Raw genomic sequence first — 24,803 nt, 5'->3', positions numbered from 1 at the left:
CTGTGCCTCGCAGGGTGACCGGGGGCACAGCACACAGTGGCCGCACTGCCCCGGCTGCCCCTGCCCCCCTGCAGTTGTCATTTATCCAGCTCCCCGTTTCCTGGTGTTTGCTCTGGAGGAATGCACCGGGCTCGGGGAGTTATCTGCAGCATCTGCACACGGCCTCGTGCTGCTTTCCCCAAGGCTGCAAACAAACCTCTGTGCCAAGGCCGAACAGCACAGCACGCCCCGCACGGCGCCCGAGGTGCGAAGTTCAGCACAGCCCCAGAGATGAGCGATGCAGAGAGGGCGGAGAGAGGGAAGGGCTGGGTGTGAAGCACCCACTGCAGCACCAAACCCCCGAGCTTTTGGGATGCTGGGAGTTTGCAAGGGAGCGTGGCCCCATCAGTGGGTTTATGGTGGTAGGCACCATCCTGGGGGGGTTATCCCAGGCGGTCCCTGCACTGGGAGCGAGGAGGCACCAACACGGCCCTCAGAGTTCTCTTTGGAGCAATCCTTCCTGAGGAGCACACGGCTCTCTGGTCAATAACCATTTCACCTCTCAACAAATCTCAGTTTATTTGCATGAGTGACTCGGAGCCTGGGCTGGCGATTCTGACACGAATGTCCGCACAGTGCAACGGATCCTCTCCTTGCTGGTTGCTATGGCACTGGGCTGCTGTAGCCTCTGTCTATAAACATTCATCATGGAGGGGATGTGGAAACTTATCTAAAAATAAAATACTATGCCCAAGTCTTTAGGAGGAAGGTCGTCAAGATACCAATAAAAAAAAACAATCCTTGTGCAACGGCTCCGAAACAGAAACACAACGTCCCTGAGCCCTGCTGGAGGAAACAGGAAAAGAAAGAAAAAAAAAGAGAAAGAAACCGACACTTTTAATTCCCGTTGAGCAATGCCGGAAGGGTGAGCTGCAGCCGGGCACGAGCAGGAGGGAACGGGGCCGTGGTGCTGGGAGAGGAGAGGACCTTCTCCAGAGGGGACACTGCAATGCTGGGACAAAGCACGGTGTCACCACGGGACCAGACTCAGCCCACGTCCCTGCGGGAGCATCGCTGTTCCCTTCCCTTGAGTTTTTGGTGTTTTTTTGGTCATTTACAGCTTATTTCTTGAATCACTCTGGGAATCTGTAAACACTGAGCGTGGGGCTGTGGTGTCAGCCCTGCAACCTTCCTTCTGGGGCCGGATCCAGCAGCAGGGATGAGCCCAGGCTGCGTTTCATGCCGGCTGGTGGGGGCAAGGCACTGTGTGGTGGGACGGTGGGTGGGAGCCTCGTGTGGCCACGGGCAAAGGGGGACTGCATGGGGTTGGAGGGGCTGCATGGGGTTTGTCCCTGGGGCACAGAGAGCCATGGGGCAGTGGGGCAGTGGCACCAGGGGATTGCTCGCTCTGCTGATGGGGAATGAACCTTCCCCTTGGTCTTCTCCACTCCCAGCCTGGTTTCTCCATGCTGGGGCTTTGCTGTGGGACAGCTGCCATGCCTCTGTCCCCTCGGGCAGTGGTTTAAGTAGGACATTCACATCTATGTGCCCTGCTGTCCCCTGTCTGGGAGCCTTTGCAAATAGCAAAAAGATGCTACAGAGCTCTGCAGTGGTGGGAAAGCACAGGGATGGACGAGGAGTTCTCTGCTCCACAGGGGTTTGGGGTTGGATTTGCAACGGTTGCCCTTCTTCCTCTCCCTGTGAGAGCCCCATGGGCACCACTCTGACCAAGGCATGCCTCTTTGGCAGTGTCTGTTTGCTACGAAGGATCAGGGTTCTGTGCCCTCACTTCCACGTGCCAGCCTGCAGAGCAAGCAACGAGCTCCGACGTGCTGTCCGAAAAGCACAAGGAACCCAACACTGAGACCTTGCTTCCAAAAGGCCCCCGGTGCCCCCATCGCTGTTCTGCCCCCCAGGCTGGGGCTGGATTGCTTTGTCCCTGCAGATCTTCAGAGGTCAATGTGGGAGGAGATTTGGGGGGCTGAACGGGGCTCTCCAGCTCCTGTGCCGTGCTCACACCGCTCATCTGATGGCTTCCAAGACTGCAGGGTGCTCAGTCAGCTCATTAGGGGTTGCTGGGCTAATTACTAGGAAACATCTCAGTAGGAAAATGGGCAAATCGGACAGCACAGGGAGCAGAAGGGCACACTGCACTGAGGTTTCCGAGGCACTGCACTGTGAGAGGCAAAGAGCAGAGTCTGGTAAGGACCTCGTGCAGCACCTGGCTGCTCTCAGGAGCACGTGGCGTGGCCATTTTGGAAACGTACCTGTCGCTAATTGCTCTTTGGTCCCCTCTGTTTCTGCTGGTAGATTTCCTCTGTGAAAGGCCTGTGGATGGGAGGGTGGGAATGTGGGGAGGGGGGAGGCAGAGGGACAGGGGAAGGGCAAAAGAAGTGGGGGAGAAGATGAAATCACAAGTTCCTCATGCTCTGGGGCAACTCTGCTCCCACCTCCCACTAAAGACCTTTCCCAGCACTTCTGGGGACGATTCTGGGCTGCTTCACCCAGAGCTGCCGGGCAGTTGGAACTGAAATATCAGAGAAGCCCCTCTGAGAAACTGCAAAATGCAAAATGTTCTCCTTGCATCTCATCTGGTGCCACAATGAGCCCTCTTACTGCCATCCTCATTGCTGTCATACGGATGGAATCAGGCATCCAAAAGAGAAAAAAATCCTCATTCTGATAAAAATAAACAAAGCCACAAACGTTCCTAGAACTCAGCACATAGCTTCAGAAAGGAATCTGCCCATTGTGAAAACAATTGGAAAACAATCCTCTGTTTTCCTTATTCCCCACTGAATGAATCGGAAAAAACATCTCTGCTTCTGCAGTTCCCCGAAACCTCGGGAGTTAAAGCTGGAAGAAATAATTAGAAGCCCTCCAGTTTTGCAGAGCTACTCACCCCTCATACAGCACTGCAATTGTGTAGGAAATTGCCACTACAGCTGTCAGCAAAAGGCCAGCTGGGCTTGCATGCCTGTTTTGAAAGAGAAGGAAAAGATCAGGTGAGTACGTGGGCTTATGCAAGACCTGCTTTAGAAAGTGAAATGAGACGTTAGGCTTCATGAGAGCACTCTCTTGCTCATTAAACAGAAGTGAACAAAAGGTGGCCTTTTTTTTTTTTGTGCTTAATGTTAACTGTCTTAGACAGATGTTACTTGGCAGAGACTCTTCCCCAGCCTTCTTCAGCAGCTTCTTTCAAGTCTGGTCCCCTCATGTCTCTGTTCACAGAGTTTCTGCTTTGATGCTAAGTCCTGAGATTATAAGGCTGCTTAATAGCTGAGCAGCTGCTTACGTAGGGCCGTGGCTCTGAGCCAGAGAGCTATAAGGGAAATGCCTGATGTGCACAGAAATATGGCCACCCAGGGTGCAGGAGGCACCTGGCAGACAGAGCACAGTATGGCTCTGTAGGTACTGTGCTGAGCCATCACAGACTGGGATGGAAGGGATGGAAGGGATGGAAGCGATGAGAAGGGATGGGAAAGGATAGAAAGGATTTCAAGGGATGGAAGGGATTTCAAGGGATGGAAGGTGGGTATGGAATAGAAGGGATGGGAAAGGATGGGAAGTTTTGGAAGAGATGGCAAAGAACAGCTGGTGAAGGCCCCGGGATCCCAGCAGTCTTCAAACCATGCACCAAGAGAACTCTGTGGTGTGCAAATTCCCCACAGAGTCCCAGCTTCATCTCCCCAGCCAGGAGCGTGGCTGTGTCCAGTTCACTGCTCAGCATTACACCCCCAAACCTCCTTTCTGCATCCTATGCCTCAAGCTTCTGGCTGCACGTGTAGCCCTTAATTAGGACACTGCTGCTTGTCTTTAATTGCTGGTTGGAGCTCAGCTCTCTGAGGGGGACGGAGTTGGCTGTCAGCAGAAAAATGTACTTAGCTGGTCCCTGGTGAGGATAAACATCATGCAGCCCTCGTGCAAGGGGACCTGCCCTGCTGGGAAAAAGTGCCTTCAGAAGAGAGACCAAGCGACCTGAGCCCCATACCACGCAAAGCAGCCATCAGGTAGCACCTGGCTGCATCAGTTCCTGGAGAGATGCACACAAATCTTCACTTTTCCACTGTTTCAATTTCAAATGTTTTTTTTTTCTTCTCATTAGGAAACACGGGACAACTTATTCGTTCCCAACCCCCTGCTATTACATGCTTAGTCATGTCTCCTCCTTGATTTGTATCAGAGAGAACAAATTTGCATGATTGTTTGTTGACAGCAAGACCTCTAATTGCATCATTTGGCTGCAGTGCCTGCTCTGATTTACACAGCCTGTTGCCATGAGTTAAAACACTTCCCCTGCCACAGATACACAAGGCTGTCTCTAGACAACCAATGCTCCATTTGTCTTTCGGGAGAAACGAGGCTGCTGGACTGGAGCAATGAGAGGCATCTTGGTGTTTCACTCCTCTTACAAGCTCGACCTACTTCTTGGGTAGCAGCTCATTTTGTAGCATGGTCAGAGATGAGTCAGCCGGGTAGGTTTTGTGGTCCTGGCAGCAGCCAGGGGCTTTTTTGAGGGAGTTTGTCTGTCCCCAACCCTTGCTTCATCTTCACATTGCTGCGGATGTTTTGCAAAAGCTCCCGAGTGTTTGTGTGCTCACGTCCTTCCCTTCCAGCACTGCTCTTCCTGGGTGTTGAACATGGGGTATTTGCTCCTGTTGTATGCTTGCTGCCCATATTCCGTTTATCCTTGAGCTCCCACTTTCATGACAAGTGGAAGAGGAACCCTGTCCCCGTGCATCCCACAGGCACAGTGAGGAGCCCTGAGTGCCCTGTGCCCATCACCTGCTCTGCACAGAAGGTGTCAAAGTGCTGCCTGCTGTGTACTTAGCAGATGCATTTATTTTGTCCAAGAAGCTGCCATTAGTTGAATCTGGGCTATGTGCAATGTCCTGGAAGGGAGAAAATAGCAGCTCGGGCCTCAAGTGATGCTCTTAATGCCAGAGACCTAATCACAAGCTGTCTGGGGTGCTGCCAGACCTGCTTACGTTACACCCTATGTACACTTACAGATGTAAATGAATCAAATCCTTGGGCTCTGATGCCACAGTGTGGGGTTTAATACATCACTGAGGGAGGAGAAATATGCTTTAAATTTCAGGCCTGTCCAAAACCAGCCAGAAGTTGTGCTCCTCCTGTGCCAACAGCTCAGCTGCACATCCCTGCCACTGCCAGAATTCTGGCCCTGACCCACATCTCAAAGCCCTATGGCCCCAATGGGAGCTCAGAAGAGCCCTAGAATCCCTGTTACAACTCAGAAACTCACACAGGGATCCCAGGGAAGAGAGACAGACACCAGCACAGCACACAGGGCTGCGTGGAGCTCCCCAGGGCCAGGCTGTGTCCTGGTGCCACTTTGCACAGCTCCAGCAATTTGTCAACAGCAATTGTTGCTCACGCCTCGCTGCCCTTTATGGTGGCAGCCCTTTAATGAGAAAAAGAGGCAATCATGCCGTTGTCTCGAGCCACTTTAAGATTCTTTTGCCCAGGACCGTGGCTGAAGACCAAAGCGACGTGCACCCAGCGTGACTGCTCATTCGTGGGGGTGAGGAAGGAATTTCTGCAACATAAACAGCTCGAGAGGGCTCATCTGGTTCGGCAGGGGTTCCAGGAAATGGCTCAATTGTAAAATAATACAGACCTCCTGACAAGCTCTCTGTCTAAATGCCTCCTTGTGGGGTGGCACGTGCAGTTCTGTCCCCCTGTCCCCCCTCCCCAGCCCCTGGTGCCAGCTCTTGGGCACCATTTCCCAGGGCCTGGACCCAATTCAGCTGTCGTGGGGCTGTGAGGAAGGCAAAGGGTGCTGTGCAGCGAGCCCTGACGTTTGCAGGGGGGATGTCAAAGTGCAGAAGGAACACAAGGCTCAGAGTCACCACCTTTACTCATTAACAGGGGCCAGAAAGCACTGCAGTGCTGCGCATGCGGCTGGGAAAGTGAGAAGTGGCCAAGTGCTTTGTTTTCCCATATATTTAAGGGGGGTGTCCTACGTGGCAGTGCCTGTGCAAAACACCCAGTGATAAAGTCCAGCAGTACTCTCCCGGCTCCCGACACAACCCTGCCATGGTTTTCACTCCCAGGCAAATAAATAGAACGTGATATTAAATGAAAACCACATAAAACTTATTACACGGAATAGAGTATATTGCTCATTTACTGCTAAATTACAGCCTATTCATTTCCTCCTAAGCAGGCTATTAACTGTGTTGTATCACATGAGGAGTGTTTCGGAAGTGCTGTCTCCATGCAGAGGGGGGGAGGAGTGCTGGCTTGTTTTGTTTTTTCCAGAGGTAATTATAGGGTCACACCAATCCCTGGTATCAGTGTGCAGCCCCCGCTGAGTGACACCCGGCATGAATTTGGCCCTGGCTGTTGATTTTTCCACGTGCAGAGCTTGCCAAGGACCCCATTTGGCTGCAGAGCATTTGCTGATGTTTCCTCTCCCCAGCACTTGGCCATTATTTATTTTCCGACAATTAATGCCCCACGTCTTTTTATGACAGAGAAAGGTTTTGCGTGTGCAAAAATAGTTGGGAAGCAAGAAGCCAAGGCGTGCTGCACTTCCCCTGCTGTTTTATTCCCCAGTCGTGTCTCTGCCCTCACCAAACATTTCTGTGGCTGCTGATTCAAGCCATCATCTTATCCCCCCCACCAAGTACAGCAGCAGGAGCACATACTCACATGAGGGACCAGCCCAGGTAGACGGCCGTGCTGCCCCAGTACATGGGGTTATCCAGGATGCTGAAGGGGAAGCAGGTCACTTTTGCCTCCATCAGGATGCCAAAGTAATCCCCTGTAGGGTGAACAAAGGGTTTCTCATTAGGCTTCACAAGGTGGGGGGGACCTGCATGCAACGCCATGGGGCATCTCTGCCGTGGGCAGAGCAATGGCAAACAAAGGGTTTGTCTGCTGAGTTTCAGGCTGAGAAATCATCAGCAAACAGGCTGAGTGTTTACTCCATCTCCATTAGCTTTTCCAGGAATGACTCTGCCCACCAGGAAGGGCTGTGCGTTTGTGCACTGCGGTGAGGCAGACACGAGGTCCCAACTGGTTGGTTCTGCTTTTTCATACGAAAATCTCCCCTCTGAAACCACTTGACAAGGAAGCAAGTGCACAGGATCAAACACATTTCCTGGGGAAATAAGCCCAGTGCACACTAATGGTGTTTTGAGGTGGCACAGCTGAGACTGCCACCACCAAATGCCCCCATTCAGTGCCACTCTTATCTCATAGTTCAGAGAATTTCTCAGAATTTCAGAAAATAGCACCTCTGCCTACAAAGTGCTCAATTATTGGCACGGTGATGATAATAGGTGATTTTCATCTGTAACGAGGAAAGCTTTCAGAACTGTCAGCTTCCAACCAGCTTCCTATCAACCTCAGAGCGATCCTTCCATGACAAGTGAGATGTGTGCAGCGTGCAGCTCGCATTTTGGAGGAGCAATAGGGCTGGGATGCTGAGCTTTGGCTTCTCTTGGGCTTACAATGAGACCACGAAGGCCAGCAAGGATTTTGCTCCGTGTCCTCGGCACAAGACACAGCACAACCCAGCGAGCAGCCCATGGCCATGGGTTGTGTTCCCAGCCCGTTCCTGCCCTTGGGCAAATCTCCTCCATCCCTCCCAGTGCCATTGTGCACTGATCACAATACCAGTCTTTCTTGTCGTGCAGTGGGGGTGAGGATTAATGGATGGTGCGAAAGTGCTTGGAAATTCAGATAAAAGGCATTATGGGACCACAAAGCATTCAAGGTTATTATTATTACCTGGATCGTGGTGTAATTTCTTTGACCTCACGTGGTGCAAAAACATTTATTTCCAAGGATAAATAGCGCCTGCCCAATTATACAATGCTTTTGGACTTTAACTGCAGGCCACTAAGTGAGATAATTGCCTGGTATTCACACGATATGTTCTCACAGTCGCTTGGCAATGCGGCTCAGAGATTGTTCTGCTAGAAAGCCCCCCCGAAGCCACAGCCCATTGCTGTGCTTTCTTCTGTGTCAAAACGTTCATTATCCCCTGCCCGCCCTCACCTTCGGGTGGAACACTTTGCTCCCCAAAGGGCGCTGGCATCGAGGAGGTTTGCACAAAGCGAATGCAAGCAGCAGAGAGGATCTGCAGACCTTCTACACTGACGTATAGCAGGTGCTTTTCACAGCCCCCTGAGCCCGACCCGGAGCTGCTGAGCCCACTGTGACCCACTGACAAAGTCCAGTCAGGTTTGATTTGCTTGAAATCTTGGTCAGTGCTGGAAGAAGCTGTGCCTGGGTGCAGATGGATGGGTTGGGGCAGGCAGCACAGCCCTCCACCTTTGGGAAGTCAAGCACTCATTACTGCCTGTGTCAGAAACCAGGGCAAACGGCTCCAAAATAAATTTCAGCCAGTGCACGGCTGGGAGAAGGGGAGAGGAAGGGGCTGCCAGGGCAAGGGGCTGCATCCAGCCACAGCAGAGAACAGGACTGACACCGCTGGGATCTCATGGGCAGCCCTGATGCAGTCTGCTTGTCCTGCCTGCTTCAGCACTCACTGCTTTTAAGAAAACTAAAAGGGAAAGGTCTGATGCTGTCCCAGTAGGTCTATTAAATGCTGGGGAATTTCATGCTCTCTCAAAACTTCTCTTGAGCTCCATCGACTGAGAAGAAGGAGGATGATGTCATTATCCCCTTCTTGCTGAAGAAGCACAGCCCTTGGCCATGCACAGCAAGAAGTGCCAGCACCTGGTGGTGCAGGCAATAGGGTGACAAGAGCACAGTCCCAAGCCAGACAGCACCACGTGAGCCCCCTGAGACCCGCAGGGATGAGACAAGTGCCACTCCAGGCCACCAGCACCCAACTCCTCCCTGCCCAGGTCACGGGGCTGTGCCCCTGCTTACGCTGAGCCTGACTCACCCGTTTGCTTTCCCCCAGAGGTTCAGGCCCAGTGGGTCCTCGTGGGCAGTGAATCAGGCTTTGCGTAAGCAAGCCCAGAGCTGGCTGTGCTTCAGGAGCGCTCAACCAGCTCGAGCTGATGGGTGCTGCTGTGCCCGGCCTCCCGGACTTGTCTCCGTGGGCACAGCATCACTCCTGTGCTGTGGGTGTGTTCCTCCCCACGGCTGGGGGGCAGGGATGCAACACGGGGCCAGGAGCATGGATGCTGAGAGCACACGTCCAGGAGCACCGGGATCTGTTTCTGGCAGCAGGATCTTGGCCAACTCAACACATTTCTTTGCAACTCGACTTGAAAGCAGGAAGGCTTATTCCCTCCCTCTCTTCTTCCTGGAGACACGGCAGGAGCTAATTGAATTTGGTTTGTAAAGCACTTGCAAAAAGCACAGCCTAAATGCAGTGTCAAAGCTAGGGCTGTGATTATTCCAGCCAGCGGGAGCTGCCCCTTTCCTCCGCTATTTATTGTTCCTGTCTCTATTTTATTTTTATGAATTCCACACATACTGGCATGTTTCTAAAGTCAACAATGCTAATAGAATTACACCCTAAATGTGAAAGCAGTGGAAAATGCCTTTTGCCATGAAGCGTCAGATAAAAGAACCTGTCAAAGAATGTCATGTTTATTGCAGAGGGGAAGAGCAAATGAGACTGTGCCTGAGCGCGTGCCGGACGGCTGTGGGCTCAGCACGATGGCTCTCACTTCTTATCCTCCTCTTCTTCCTCCTCTTCCCACCATGCAGTGGCGATGCTGACCTGCTCACAAGGTCTGCCCTTGGGCTGCCTTCTGTGTAGGACGTTTGATCTCCGAGATAATTAGCTGGTTTCTGACTTTCAGGCCTGATGCTGAAGGTGATTAGACTTGCTGTAGAAAGTCACTGCACGATCATCTCTGTGCAAAGCAATGGCACTGCTGTGTCATGCTTTGGTATCACAAAAGCAAGACCAAACCTAACAGCATCACGAAGGCAAGGAATAAGGAATTCACAGGGAGTTCTGCCCTACCAAAACCATAAAATCAGAGAACAGCCCGATGTGGAAGGGACCCACACGGATGATCGAGTCCAATCCTGGCAGGATTAAATGACCTTTCTGGTTCAGCTGTTGAATTTTTAGTGCTTACCTAGGAAGGTCCCGGTGAATCCCAGTGCTAAGAAGCTGGAGATGACAAACAAGGTCCCTACAGCCATGATGGCCAAGCCTGAGTAATAGGCCCAGTGGCTGTCCAAGCCCTCCAGCTTCGGCTGGCTCTTCATGGCTTCTGTGAAGCTGTCGGAGAGACAACAAGGGCTGTTATAACAGCAACTCATAGCTAACATCACCCCTCTGGGAGATGCAGAGTGCTGGAGAGGATGCTGCTGGGGGAACACTTCTCAGGGTCTCTTTTTCCATCCGAACATACTCCAGCTCCCAATGGCAGAAGCCACAAAGTCTGGTGAGCAGCTGGGACTTGACCTGGGGAAGTTATTTTTATTTGCAACCCTTGACGACTCCTGGAAATATCAACCCCACTGAACCACAATATCAAAAGATGCCCTTGCATGTAAATGCTGGAGGCTGCAGAAGCTTGGCACAGGACCAGGAGGGCTGGGAGCAGCCTGCTGGGTTATCTCATGCTCCCACCCCCATTCCTCTCCTCCACCGAAATATTTTGCAGCCTTCCTGCGTTAGCTGCGTGCCCAGGAGTGATTCATGGCTGCAGGCTGACAGGCAGGGGGAGGATTCGAACAGCGAAAGGAAAATACGAGATGCACAGATTTTGGAGAGTGAGCATTGCTTCTCATCAAGGCATTTCAGGTCTGACCCTCCCAATACTCCTTTGTGAGTGGAATCATTGTGATCCCTGTCTTGGGCCACCTGAACTTAGCCCAGGAGTGGGGCTTGGCCCCTCGCATAGCTCCAGTACCACTGCATGCCCACAAACAGGATAACGCCGTGATTAAGAAATGCTCACTAATAACAGTGAGACGAGAAAACAGACCCACGGAGCTGTATGCAGGGTTTCTCCACATGTGTCTGACACACGAGGTAGGAAACTTGGAGCTTTTTGTTAAATGAGCACCCTGGAGGCTGAAATTCAAGTGGAATAACAGTGCTGCTGCCTCTGGCCATCGCTGCCTGCCGGGCACAGCTTTTCCTCCTCGTGCTCCTGGGTCTTCACGTGGAAAGAGCCCAGCAGCTTCCCTGGCTGCTCCTCCACCCTGCAGGCAGGGCTGCCAACTGCTCAGACATTATCTGCAGCATTTGGGATGTGTTTTTTTCTCACGCCCAGCTCCCTGAGTCTTGCAAATCCCTCAGTTTTCTTTGCTGCCTCAATTGAAGCTGAGAGCCCTGCCAGAGATGTGGCTGCAAACACACCTTGTGAAGGCTCAGAAGGCAGATGGAAGGCACACACAACGAGCAAAGCCAGGGATGATTTTTCATCCTTATGCTTTAGAGACTTGGATTATATTTTTTGTTTTCCTTGGAGCCCTCTGGAAGCTTTTAGGCCCCACAGTAAGGTGCTTCATCTTCCCTTTGTACTGGAGCAAAGCAGTAAAACACAGAACAAATATCATGTGCTTGGGAGAGAGCAGGAAGGAGCCTGGGATAGTTGCTGAAGAGCCCAGAACAGCTTCCTCTGCTCACCAGCTTCAGTTTGGTACAGCTTAAGAACAGTGCTAATGGAAACGTGCCATCCTGCGTAAAGCAGCAGCAGCCTCACATCCCTTTTCATGACATCCCTGGTATTTATTACTAAGTGACCCAAGTGACCCCATGACGAAGCCCAAACCTGCATCCCTGCTGCTGGCACAGCCTGGCTTTGTGTGGAAAGTGATTGCTCAGAGGCTGCTTTTGGCTCAGCATGAGCAGGAGTCATGCCACTGCGCATCTTTAAGCCCTCCCTATCCTCTGCTCATGACACAGCTTGGCTTTGGAGTACAAGAACAAAGGTGGCTCCATGAGCATGAATGAGATGACCACAAATCAGCTTCGCAAACAACGTGTGATGGGGGTTTGCTTTGGCACAGCCATTGCCCCTGCTCCAGATGATCTCATTCCCCCTTTTCTTGGTTGGTATGGCTGCACTAGCTGCCCTCATCAGCATGTCCCACTTAGTCCCCTGCTGTTCAGCTTACAGCTAGAGAGGGAGGTGTTTGCATGCAGATAATGGACTGCCTTTCCCTCGAGTGATGCTTTATATCTTCCTAAACACACACTCTATTTGCATTAAACATGATGCACGCTGGAGTTTTCAGGATTGGTAAATAAACCTTTTAAGCATTTATGATGCCGGGCCATGACAAGCAGCATGGAGCTGTCAGAGACGGCAATTATTCTGGCATCTGTGACTGCTCCTCGGTGGCAGGGGAGCACGGCAGCTCTGAGGCTCACCCTCCTGGCACAGGAGGACGAGGCAGTGGCTGTCTCTTTCCATGTCATGCAGCCGTTCCCTTTGCCACGTGCCTCCGACTCACGTTCACCACGGCATTTATTTCTGGCTACACCGTCCCAGCTCGGCGCCCAAGAGGACCCCAATTAGAGCCACGCTTTGTCCCAGTACCTGGAAATGCTTTGTGTGCCGAGCGGAGCGATTGCCATGGTGAGGAGCTCCCCTCTTACAGGGCAGAGATGGATGGGTTGTGACCTACTTTAATCACATCCCTGGCTGCTGGTTCAAAGGCGCCCGTGACTGGGGGGCCTCTGGAAAGTGCCCCCCAATTTTGAAGAGGGGAAATAGGGGAAATGATGCTTCTTCCATCACCTCCAATGGGTACCTGCCAGCTTTCCAGTGTAAAAGTGGCACAGCTGTAAAACCCAAATCCACCAAAGTGGCAGATTTGGCCAACTCCCGAGGGCTGCAAACAGCCCGTGGCCACCACAGCCACGCACATTGACTGGCTTTGCACCAGGGAGCCAAGGCAACGGGCACTGTTTGGCCCTCCCTTCCCAAAACAGAGAGGCGCGTGCTCAGACACTCATCCGTTGCTACGCAGGCGGTGCTGCTTCATGGGAATAAAGCACATGAACTGGAAAAACACCCACAAAATGGCCCTGCGGAGCGGGGACGTACACATCACGCAGGTGGAAGTGGCTTTAACCCATGGTGTGTTGGGCACCAGGGTGAAAGAAATGTGCTGTGGGTACTGGAGGCACCAGTCAAGTTTGTAGGAACGGGCATTTGTTTAGTTAAAAGGTGACTGCAACACCAGAGAGCTTACCATGCAGCCAAAATACATCCTGAAAAGCCACATGGAGCATGAAGCAAGCCTGGAAGTGCTGTATGGAGAGAGCAGCTCCAGGCCTTCCTCAAAACGTGGCCCACAGTGACCACATTTTGTAATCCCTTTCCCATAAAGGAGGGCACAGACCTCATCAAGCAAACTGGGTCGCTGTCGTGATGATCCCTTTAATGATCCCAAAAATCAGGCTGGAAACTGGGCAAGTGCAATTGGGACAGAACTGGGCCAGGGGCTGGAGGCAGCGGGAAGCAGCAGAGGTGCGGGACGTCCCCATGCTGGAGGCTTTGTTCCTTGTGGCAATAGCAGGCAATGGGGGTGAGACCATCCAGAGGAGCCCAGCAGCAAACAGTGCCGCATGCACAGTGCAACAAAAGACCTTGTTCATTAAAGAAACAAACGCTGAAATCATCCTGCTGGTAGCACCAGCAATTGTCAGCCTGGTCATCATCTTCACAGCTTCTTTTGCCAGTAATGACTTTGCTTTTCTGCCAGCGCTACTGCCTGTTATTTAGGTCACACTGTTGAGCAGCAGCTTCTCCCCCTGCCTGGCAGTGGCACCTGGGGGTGCTTTGGGCCACCTGGGGCTTTTCCTGGACAATGTCAGAAGGGACTTTGGCTGCTTTAGGCTCAATTCTCATCAGAGCGTGGTCGTTTCTGCACAAAACACTCTGTCGATGCCATTTACACCACCTCTATTTTGACACATATGTCAGGAAGTACGCAGTGCTGAGTGTAAAGCTGAGGAGCACTACTGGGAACTGCATACAGCCCCTTCCTGGGCAAAGATCCATCCCAGGGTGGGTTCTTTCTCTCGAGCACACAGAGCACGGTGCCAAAGGCACTGCCCATGCTCAGCCCCCACGGAGCTTGCTTGGACCAAAGGCATCACAACACCGGGTGATGCCAACTCTCCCTGAGACCTCTGCTCTGCATCTGCAACATCTCCTGCACGAGAGTGAGTGTTGCCTTATAGCTCAGACAAATGCCCCAAGACCCTGAAAATGGGAAGCGAGTGTACAAAACCACCTACGTGTGTTTGCTCTGTGTCAGGGAGCTTGCAAAACCATTCAGAGGGGAGCACGGGACAGCTCCAAGGCAGCACCAGTGGCTTTCTGCAGAGTCAGTGTGGTGTCAACAAGGTGGCTAGTGCAGGAGAGAGTGACACTGAATGGAAATTTGGAGGACCATAAAGGTTGTCACAACCTATGTCAAACAGCCAACAGTCATAAACCGTTGGGGTAATGAACAGTGCAGATAAACGGTTCAAAAGTTCAGGAGGTGTTTTCGCTGATAACGGCCTTGCTGATGGAAATCCCTTGCTTCTTGCAGAAAGAACATGATTGTAGTGAAAGTCATCATCACACCAAGGCAATTAAAGAAGCTTGTCCTGTGCCGTTGACTAAGCTTGTCCTCGCTGGTCACAGGTCGTTCTGGATTATTTCTCAGAAACACGCCAAGGCTGATAATGAAGTTCAGAACTGGGAAACACCTACTTGCTTAATGAGCATAGGATAGCCCTATTCTTACAACCGAGGTATCCATTTGGAGGGAAACTGGAGACTGCCATGGTGCCAAAGTGGGGACAGGACTGAGGAGGGGAACCCTGCATGGAGCATGGGGCAAAGCAGCCATGGGGCCCTACAATGGGGCTTCCAGCTGGGATGCCAATCTGCAGCCCCTACCCACCAAAAACACCCTCAAAGCATTCAGAGAGGAGTTTCAGAGGCTGTGTTGGAGCACGGGGGATTCAGCGTAGTGGGCTGGCTGAGCTGGGCATGGAGGCAGTGAGCTTCCCAGGTGTACTTCAGGGCATCTTCAGCAGCTGCAGCTCCAATGCTCCAATGTCCTGAAATCATCCCATCGCTTCCACTGGCAAGGACTTGCCTTGTTTAAATAGCGTGAGGTACAGTGTTGGGACAGGTCAGCCTCTTTGTCTCTCCAAGCCATGCGCTGTCAGTGCCTCACAGTGACCCCAGAGCTCAGCAGGACCACTGGGAGCCAAGGCTGCCCCTCCTTCACCTGTTTTTTAATTAAAGGCTGAGCACAAAGCTTTGCATTGCTTCCCAGACAACAAGCAGCTATGTCATCTGTGCAAGAGATTGCTGAGACTTACTCCAACAAAATCCAAGCATACAATGTCACCGAGACATGAGCAGAGCACACACATGCCCTCTGCAATCTCTGAATTCAATTATGGCCACATTCATTGCAGGCTTTCTTGTGGCTTCTGCAATAGGCAGTAGCTGTGACAAATGCAGGCGGGCAAGGGCAGGTCTTGGTGTCACTTCCAGGAAGGCAAAGCTCTTAAATACATGTGCAAATTCCAACCTGAGATCTCTGTGCCTGGGAAATTACTTGAAGTACTAAACAACCCATTAGCTCTGACCCTGGCATAATTGAATCTGGAAATTTAGTAGAGTCTGTCTCTTCTAACAGCATCGAAGATAAAGCCTATCAGATCCCAGATAAATTGCTTGCACTGAGGAAATCTTCTGCAGTAAACCTCTTTGCTGCACTTAGAACGTCAAAAGACGTATTCCCATGGTGCACAGTGCATCAGTCATACACCACTATTAGCTAGCACAGGTAGTATTTAAACAGATCGCAGATAAGAGTTTAAAGAGACTGCTTGCTAAGTGCACAGATAATCCTGCTCTTCTGCACAGGAAACTGTGGCTTCTTAAAAACAGGTTTAATTTTGTTTATAGTTTCCATGAGAAAATGAAAAGATTTTGCTGTTACATATGATCCACGCTGTGCCAACAGCCTTCCTGCCACCTGGACTGCACATAGGGCGGGGGAAGCCACCCCAAGAGAGAGGGGGACAAGAAAACCCGTGGCACCTGATGGCTGTTGATGCTGATGGTTTGCTCTCTTGAACACAGTCACCCCATCTCATCCCTCTGCTTGCCAGCAGAACTCCAAATCTTGGCATAAACCTGGCTGAAGGCATCAACCAACAGCACATAAGGCTGAACGACAGGCTGGATAGACCACTGCAGAGCAGATGTCCCTCATCACTGTGCCCTGCAGATGCATTTCCTTGCATTTATATACAGCAGTAGAGTGGGCTCCTTACCAGTGGCTGCGCACGCAGTTGAGCAGCAGGATAACTGTGCCCAGGCAGTAGCAGGCGGTGTGTGGAGAGCCGAAGCCTCGGCTGAGAGCCCGTGTTTTGTGCTCCCATCTTGCTACCTGGAGAGACAACAGAGAACAGAAGGGGTGGTTGGAGGTGCACGGCCCCACTGCTGCTCAGAGAGCACTGTCTCCATAGCTTTGTGTGAGAAGCAATCAGGGATCGCTGATTTGATGTGGCTTAAACAGAGCCTGCAAGGAAAGTTCAGCTTTAACCAAGCCAACACGATGCAAGCCAGCAGCACTGAGCTCACAGACAGTCCCCTTCACATCAAATTTAGGGGATGCCTGGCTTGTGTAACAGGCACCTAACGTAGCTGAGAGCACTGCCAAGGCTGTCCCAGAACCACAGTAACCAAGAGGCACCTGGCACTGCTCTCCTGGAAGGAAGAAGGAAAACAGATCCCAGAGCAGGTGGAAGACACCCTGGTCTGGTTTTCCAGGCTCTGTGATCTACACCCAGCTGTGGGACACACACCTGGAAAGGATAATTCCTCCCAACCCACTTTCAGAAGAGCTCCAGGTTTTAAAGAGAAGCAGAAGCTGATGACCCCCACTCAAAACGAGGTGTCCCTTGCACCCGAGTCACCACAACCAGAATCTTCATTCCCAAGCAGACCACAGTCTTTACATAACTAACTTTCTGTATCCCTCAAAATGCTGTAAATATATCTACTGCCTCTTCTAGGTTTCACTTGCAGGTCCTGTACTGTGGCTGTCCTTCCACTCTTCCAACCTAAGCCATCCTATAATCCTGCAATTCTATGGTTTAGATCAGAGCCTGAATTCAAGCCAATCCAAGCACACCCAGACAATGAAGTGAGAGGTGGGAGTCGGGGCAACGGATGAACATCAATTTGCTTCCCAGACATGGCTGGCTCTTCATTAGCTCCAGACACACTTCAGCCCCTCGCACGGAGCCTGGGCAGCTCTGGGGGGCACCCACAATACAGCTATTCTGAGTGCATTTGGTAATCTATTGGCTCCATTTAAGAGGAGAGCAGAGAAGGGCAGCTTTGCAGGTGCTGCATTCTTCCCAGGCTGATGCAGAAGCACAAAGTAGAGGGGGACTGCTGGCTTCAGGAGGGGAGCAAGATGAAAACCTCCGATAAGCAGGGCACTGATTTCACATGCTGAGAGCTGATTCAATTAGTTATGCAATGATTGCTCCGAAATTACAAATCCACTCATGACAGAGAGAGCTGCTTCACTGCCTTTTTCTGGCTGGTATAAATAGTTTGTATTCTAAATTGAATTTAAAACACCGTGCGTCATGCTGCTGCTAAAATGGGAGCTGCTGTTTGAATGCTGCGAGATGGGAAAAAGAAATATGGGGTGAGTTACTACCTTCAGAAAGGAGAAGAAGTAACCATACAGGTGACTGAGTCACGGACGAGAAATGTGTCCACGTGCCCGTTATCTATGTGAGCTCCCTAATTCCCTGGAAATTACCCCAGCAGCACTCGCATGGCTGCAGCTCCTGGCTGGTGCTGGGAGGGCTGCAGAGCATCTCAGCTAGTGGCAGGAGCAGAGCTGGGAGCAGGCAGCACTGATGGCCTCGTTAATTCCTCTCTCCACAGTGCTCCTTTACAACGCACAGTGGATGGACAGTGTTTCTGAGCCCTTCGGGAGCTGTCCCAGCTGCGTTGGTGCTGCTCCTGGTGCACCAACCCATCACCTCCTCGTGGGTTGACGCAGCCCTCGGGCAGAGCTGGGACTCCTCCCCATGCACCCCACGCACGAGTCAGTACTGAGCAAGAGCCTGTGCTTCCTGAGGGGCCCCGTGCTGGTATTTCAGCTTCCTAACAATTAATTTGTTCCGGTTCTGGTTCTGTTCCTTGAGCAGCTAATTAGTTCTGGCTCGATTCTGCTTTTCTAATTTTAGTCATTTGCTGGCTAATATTAGCTCGCGTTCAACCCCGGTTCCGCAGCTGGCGTTATGGTTTTACAGAATCATGAGCCGACGTGTTTTTATTTACTGCGTGACGGATACAAGATGATGTTGGCATCCTCCATGGAGGCAGCTATTCTGGGTGCCATGCCTGTTCCCTTGGCTGAGCCTGGCTGTCCACGCTCCCAGAGCCATCCCTGGGCAACCCAAGTGATGTTGGCATCAGGATGGGCAGCCCCACGTGCCAGCTGTACGGGTGTTTTCAGTTTTCCAGCCTCCTTGTTTGGGTACAGAGTAATACCAAGTTTCCTGCCTTCCCCAAGGGTCAAAGCAAGAGAAGATTATTCAAGACTTTCTTCAAAGGCCTGTGCTTTCACTTTAGGAAGCTTGCTGATGGCTGTAAGAAATAGTTTCACGTTTCCCCAATGCTCATTACAGAAATAATTCAGCGAGCAGACATGGCTGCAGAGCCGGCCGTGCTGCTGGGTCCCACGCTCTGCTTTTGGCATTTTCATCCTCCCCGGGCATCATTCCCTGCCCACATAACACCGTGCTGATCGCTGTGCACGCCAACCCAGCCATCTCCCCAACCGCCTGGGCAAATGTGTAAACAAAAATGAAAGCACGGGCACACATCCCCAGTGCCTGCCCCGATACGAAGAAGGAAATGTTCTGAGTTTTCTGTTCTTTTTTTGAGTGGGTAAACCTTCCAGAGCCGCCTTGAGACCGGCCACAAATATCTGCTCGAAAAACAGTTTCAGCTCAGGAGCTCGCCTCTGCAGCTGATCGACGGGAAATGCTCTTTACAGCTTTGTGTGCATGGCAGACCATATCCTCTCATTAATATTTAGTATTTGTTTCAAGGAAATTGATTTTTTTTGTCTGCCATCCAAGGAAGTGAGCTTTTGAACATGCTACATTTTAATTTGCTCAACGCCAGCTTTGAAATAGAGACTTTACTCTGTTTTGCATGACTCCCTTTCTATATCTGGCTTGCCCCAGAGGTAGGGAACGAAACCAGATACTCCAATGGCTCAGCACTGCAACTCAATGCTAATCAGCTGGTCATGTCCTCACACTGCCCCATCGCCATAGCACCAGAATATGTGGGCTCTGGTGAATTTAGGCATGTGGAGTGCCTGGAAAGGATTAGCAGCTCTCTTCCACAAAGGGAAACTGAGGCATCTGCCTGCTTCTGCTTCTGCCCTGACCAAGCTGTTGGCACAGAAAGAGTGAACTATTCTGGGCTAAAAGATGACTATGATGCAATGCTTCTATGCTTCTATTATTCTGTGATAGATGTAGCACTCAGGGACATGGTTTAGGGGTATGACGGTGATGGGTCCATGGTTGGACAAGATGATCTCAGTGGTCCTTTTAGATGATCTTTAAGGTCCCTTCCAGCCTAAGCCATTCTCTGATTCTATGACAATGAACAGGAGATGCTGCCCTTGTACCTTGTCTCACAGTATTCTCCATTATGTAGGGTCTAGGAAACAATCCACTGAGGAATCCAGGACTCAAATGTTTCATGAAAAGCCAAGAGGAAGAATAATCAGTTCCCTGGAGCATCTGTGCATCCCACTCCCAAGATGAAATGCATGCACAGTGAGCCCTGGATGCCTGGACAATCCAGCTCAAACTCAAAAACCTTCATATAAGAGGGATCTGAGCAAATGTTTTAACATTCCCCTTCAGGCTGAGCTCCCCTGGGCGGCCCCAGGCACATCCTCCCTGGGTGCTGGGCCATGTGCTGCTGTTGAGGCAGGGGAAATCCCAGCCATGAGTGTCGGCGGCCCCACGTGAGCATCTCCTACAGTGGGAGACGTGCTCCAGTCAGCTCACAGAGTGAGGAGTGGGCAGGAAATGTGACAGTACTCCTATTTCACCTTTAGAGACCATGGGAACAGAACTGTTCCCCTGCTATGAAAAATCAATTTTCCCTCATTAAACCAGTACGACGTTCTCTGTTCTCTGACACAGACTGGGTGCCAGAAAATGACCTTGCCTGCAGTTACTGCATTTGTCTGAAAAATGGGAGAAAACAGATACGCCTGAGCACCCAAACTCTGTCTAAGGCACTCACAGGAGTTACATGGAGCAGGGAGGGTGCAATGGGGCAGGGCAGGAATAAGTGAGCAGGCTCAATGTAAATGCACGCACTGCACGCCTGGCAGCACTGGGGCTGGCTGACCTTTGCCAAATGCCAGAGTAGGCAGCATCGATGGCTGTCCCAAGCGACCACAGAGAAAATGAGTGTGGCCTGACCTTATCCTTCCTAACAAACCACACGCTTGGTGCAGATGGTTTATTGCCGAGTGCTGGAAGGGCAGCACTGCTTGGTCAAGCTGCAAGCTCCAACCTGGGCTCCTCAAGGCACATATCTGAGTGCTCCTGCAGCTCCAAGGGGAGAAAACCTCACATTAAAACCTCAGCAGAATTAGGAGGGGGGAAACTGGGCAGGGCTGATGCTGGGGAACACCATGCCACCTCCCACATGTGGTATTTCCACCACCAGGCTGCTGTATCCCTTCCCAAAGGCCTACCATTCCAGCCCAGGAGGAGCACGGTGGAGATGCTGGATGCCCACGTGCAGCCCCATCTGCCCGCCCCAGGGCTGGGCACAGCTCAGGCTTTCTGAAGGCACGCGCAGCAACGCCCCGGGGACCCGCGTGCCACCAGCAGCAAGAACATGATTAGCAGGAGCTCTGGGCAGCGAAGGCAGGAGAAAAAGAACAGAACAAACCATGGTTTAATTTGTACAAGCTGGTAATTATAGTTGCTATCTGTCTGAAATCTCTATTGAGTTTATTTAAATATGTTCTCCGTGAAGGCCATTCAAGACAGGAATTATCAAGGTGTTGCAGCAGAAGAGATAATGCCATGCAGTTTTCAACAGATCAAGGGCTGATTAGGAGGAATTAATTAGCTGCTTAAACAGCCCTTGACTCGCTGCGGCAATTAGCAGTCACCTCCCCTCAGTCACGTTCCCTGTGCAGCCATGGCAGTGATACGAAGGATTGCTGTCCCTGCATCACCGATGAACAGTGGATGTCCTCCTTCCCATAGCCATCAGCAGGCTGGTCCTCCACGCATCCTTCGTCCACCTCTTGTATGCTATGAGCCACCAGTTCTCAGCTGTGCTCCACCACCAGCATCGCTCAGCACACTCAATGCCACGTACCACCCTGCACTGCCTGCATCCACTTGCTGAGCTGTCCTCAAATGGATGCTCTGCAGAAGCAGGAGGAGAACCTTGAGAGCAGCTGTGAGATCCCTTTCTGCCCCACTGGCTCCTGCCATGGCCCCAAAGGGCTCAGTGTCATTTAGCTGCTTCCTCCTGCACTGAGGGAATCCACTGCAGCTTCAAACTGTCTGATCCAGGATCTGTGCTGCTGCTCTGAAGGCTTCTTTACTCCCAGGCACTCAATTACAGAATGCTGAGAGATGGTAATGGAGCCCGAAAGCTTTTTAGCAAATGATTAAAGCCCTGCAAAGTTCCCCCACTTAGTGCTGGAGCAGCAGCTTCCAGTCCATGCAATTAAAACATGGCAGAGATATTAGAAGAGACAGGCACTGTGTTAACAGTTTCATGGAAGCTACAGGGCGATGCAAGCCAAATACTTGGTTTGTAAATGCCTTTTTTTTTTGGTAATGCACCAAGAGGAGATGAGACATAGGCACAACATCAGTGTCAAAGGACCTCCAGAGCCAGTGCAGACCCACGGCAGTAGAGTGGGGTTTGCAACACCTCCTTCCCAAAGGATGCTGCAGCTTGGGCAGAGAGCAATGGCAGAAGTGCTGTGCCAGCCCCTGGGTGTTTGGTGAAGAATTAAGCCAATGTGGTCAGAAGTTTTCCCTTGACTCCCAGAGTGAGGGTGCTGCAGTCCTGGAGTAATGAGCAACAGACAATGGAGACAGCGGGTCAGCTTGTGCCACATACATGGAGTTGGAGCAAGGTGTGGGCTCATGGTAGACCCTGAGGGTTTTGAGTGCCCAGAGCCCTGACATGAGTCCCAGGGCCACCCTGGGAGTCTGCAGCAGTCAGCTTTCTCACTTTCTCCATCTGTACAATGGTAATAACAGCAGTCAGCAAGGCGCAGCCAAGAGGAAAGGCTTAGCTGGTCCGTGCCTGCCAAAGCTTCAAAAGGAAGATGTTGGTTCGACCCAAGAAGACTTTTCCATTGCCTTTCAAGGGCTTTGGGTGTGGGGACTTGTGGCTTGTTATTGCCAAAAGAAACAACAGTAGGGTTTAGGAAAGGCTATGTGGTATGTGGATTGAGTGCGTGAAGATGCTGCAGCATGGGAACAGCCAGCTGGAGCGGCACGGCTGGAGCACAGGTGACAGCTTCATGGAGGACAAAAATGCACGTGGAAAGCAGGAAAGGTTGCAAAAAAAGAGGAGAACATTCAGGGGCTAAAGCAGATAAATACTGAGAAGCTAAAAGCAGGTCAGGCTTCCCTCCAAAGCCCACCCAGCCTCTGTGGCATGGGGTCATTGGTGGCTTTGAGGACAGCTCCTCTTGGGCAGCGTAGGCATAGCAGAGCTGAGGCACTCATCTGTGTCACTGTGACAAAGCTGTCGCCAAAACGAAGGAGTTAAGAGGAAGAAATCAGTGCTGAAGTGCTTCTTGTAGCAGCTCTTCCCCAAAGAAGCCAGCACACTGCAGATGAGGGGTCAACAGGATCCAGTCTGAGGACTCTGACACACAGGGAGCAGAGAAGAGTGACTGTTTATTTAGAGCTGGAAAGAGGAGTGCTATAGAAACCCAGCTCGTCTCAAGCATGGATGAGTTTAGCCTAGAAATAAAGCCCACATCCTTCTCCAGTGAAAGTAATTGGACTGAAATGGCACAGGTCACCTCAGCTAACGGCCTTGAGCTGGGGAAAGAAAATGAGTCGGCAGGTAAACAGATAAGGGTTTCATAAGGACTGGGTACGCTTTACCTCAAAGCCATCCCTTGAGATTACCTCCGCACGAGTCTTTACCTTGAATCCACTCATGATAAACAGTTAGATAATAGATTTCATTTGTCTAATAGTGTTTATGTGATTTGTCAAAGTACCATCTCATTAGCTGGCTGGAATAAAAACAAGCCCCTACTTAACGAACACCAAGGCAGCCTGGGTCCGCAAATGTTCCATGAGCCATATCCTCTCCTCTTCAATAAAAACAAAACCGATATGGAATATGGGCTGTACTTGCTAGCAATTTCCAACACAAGATCTGTACAGCTTCTCCTCAAGGCAAGGAGCTCATGATTTATGTCTGAGGAGCTGGAAGCTGAAGGCAGGTGATTTTGCATAACCCAGGATCAGCCGTGTTAATTAATGCTGGCGGTGGGCACCGGGAGCCCTTACCAGCATGTCCCCCAGCCCATGCAGGGATCTCACTGCATGGCCCCGACAGGCTCTGCTGGCAAACACAGCCCATGGAAAAAGCAGTTGTGAAATAATGACTTTCCCAGAGCGCAGCGTGGGCTGTGGGAGGCCCTTCCATTCTGAGCCCGGGATGGGTGGATGGCCCAACACCAAAAATGCATCCTAACAAAATAAAGCTCCCGAGGGCAGGGACAGGAGAAGGCTGCACCTGCACCAGTACCTGGGGCTGGAGCCCACAGGGACCCACCTCGGAGGAGAAGCTCAGGTGCCAGATGCACGCAGGATGAGGAAGCATTTTCCCTGATGGGATTTAGCACATTTTATTTTTTGCATCTTCCGTGCTCAGATGTCTTGGCTCACGCTCAACCTGAGCCAGAAAACAGCACATCTCATATTTTCATACATTTTTTGGAGCGTTTTCCCTGAGAAAAACAGGTCCGACTTTGCTCAGGCACTCTGTCAAGCAGGCACCTTCCCAAGCTGACTGGAAGCGAAAGTGCACGTCAGTGTCTCAGTGATCAAGACTGTTCTGCCCATCTCACGTCCTGTACTTGCTTGGTTGCTTTTTTTTCCTGCTGCTCATACTCCTGCAGCACTAAATAAGCAAAGCAGGGGAAGGTGCCTGAAGTGCTGCACACACAGACGCTGCTCTGAACCCGGCCATCTGCCCAGAAGACCCATTTTTAAACAAAGCACTCCAACAATAGCACTGACGATGTTTGATCTGGCATCGAAATGTAAAGAGAAGCTCTGTGCTGTGCCACACTGTCAGCAAGCACTTGGTACAAATGCCACGTTACAAGGCAGCCAATGCCTCTCTTTTTTAAGACTTCCCTTCTATTTTCGCACCTCCACTCTGCTGTGCTGTTTCCAAATCAGGCCCTGGATCACAGCTGATCCACGGTGCTGAGGTCAAGTCTTTCTGAAGTCGCTGCAGTTTTCAGTGCCTTGGGTTTGGTTTTAGATGGAGGCATGAAGCTTTCTATCTCTGTTGCAAAGCATCCGCTCTGCCTTCTGAAGCCTTCCAATCATTGCTGCAAACCTGCATTTAAACTGCTGTAACCACTGCAAATAATGCCAGATGGATTAAACCCAGTTATTCCAGATGGAATAAAAGTAGAGAGTCTTCAGCAAATGCATCCTGTGTAAGAAATATCCTCTTAGGGAACTGAGACAAGCCTTCCCTGGTTCCAGGTAAAAGGAGATTGAGGTCAGCTAACGGCTCTGACATTTCTTGAAGCCTCTGATTAGTTGCAAAGAGCCTGCCATAAAG

General features: G+C 51.3%; 1 protein-coding gene across 1 annotated transcript in view; it reads right to left on the bottom strand.

Annotated features, from left to right (window-relative positions):
• Positions 1 to 532: 532 nt before the first annotated feature.
• PEMT (phosphatidylethanolamine N-methyltransferase) overlaps positions 533 to 24,803 on the bottom strand; it is a 36,825-nt gene continuing 12,554 nt past the window's right edge. Inside the window, exons 3-8 of the mRNA XM_065732813.1 lie at positions 16,202 to 16,317; positions 10,023 to 10,168; positions 6,658 to 6,769; positions 2,882 to 2,956; positions 2,247 to 2,307; positions 533 to 2,149 (exon numbers count right to left, since the gene is read on the bottom strand). Coding sequence (XP_065588885.1) covers positions 2,253 to 2,307; positions 2,882 to 2,956; positions 6,658 to 6,769; positions 10,023 to 10,168; positions 16,202 to 16,317 — 504 coding nt within the window. The 3' untranslated portion in view covers positions 533 to 2,149; positions 2,247 to 2,252. The remainder of the gene's footprint in view (positions 2,150 to 2,246; positions 2,308 to 2,881; positions 2,957 to 6,657; positions 6,770 to 10,022; positions 10,169 to 16,201; positions 16,318 to 24,803) is intronic.

Source organism: Cyrtonyx montezumae, unplaced genomic scaffold, assembly GCF_038088225.1.
Source record: "Cyrtonyx montezumae isolate F1298 unplaced genomic scaffold, pur_monq_1.0 scaffold_16, whole genome shotgun sequence".
Taxonomy (NCBI): domain Eukaryota; kingdom Metazoa; phylum Chordata; class Aves; order Galliformes; family Odontophoridae; genus Cyrtonyx; species Cyrtonyx montezumae.
Note: the sequence above shows the minus strand (reverse complement) of the source record. Positions and strands in the feature narration are given on the sequence as shown.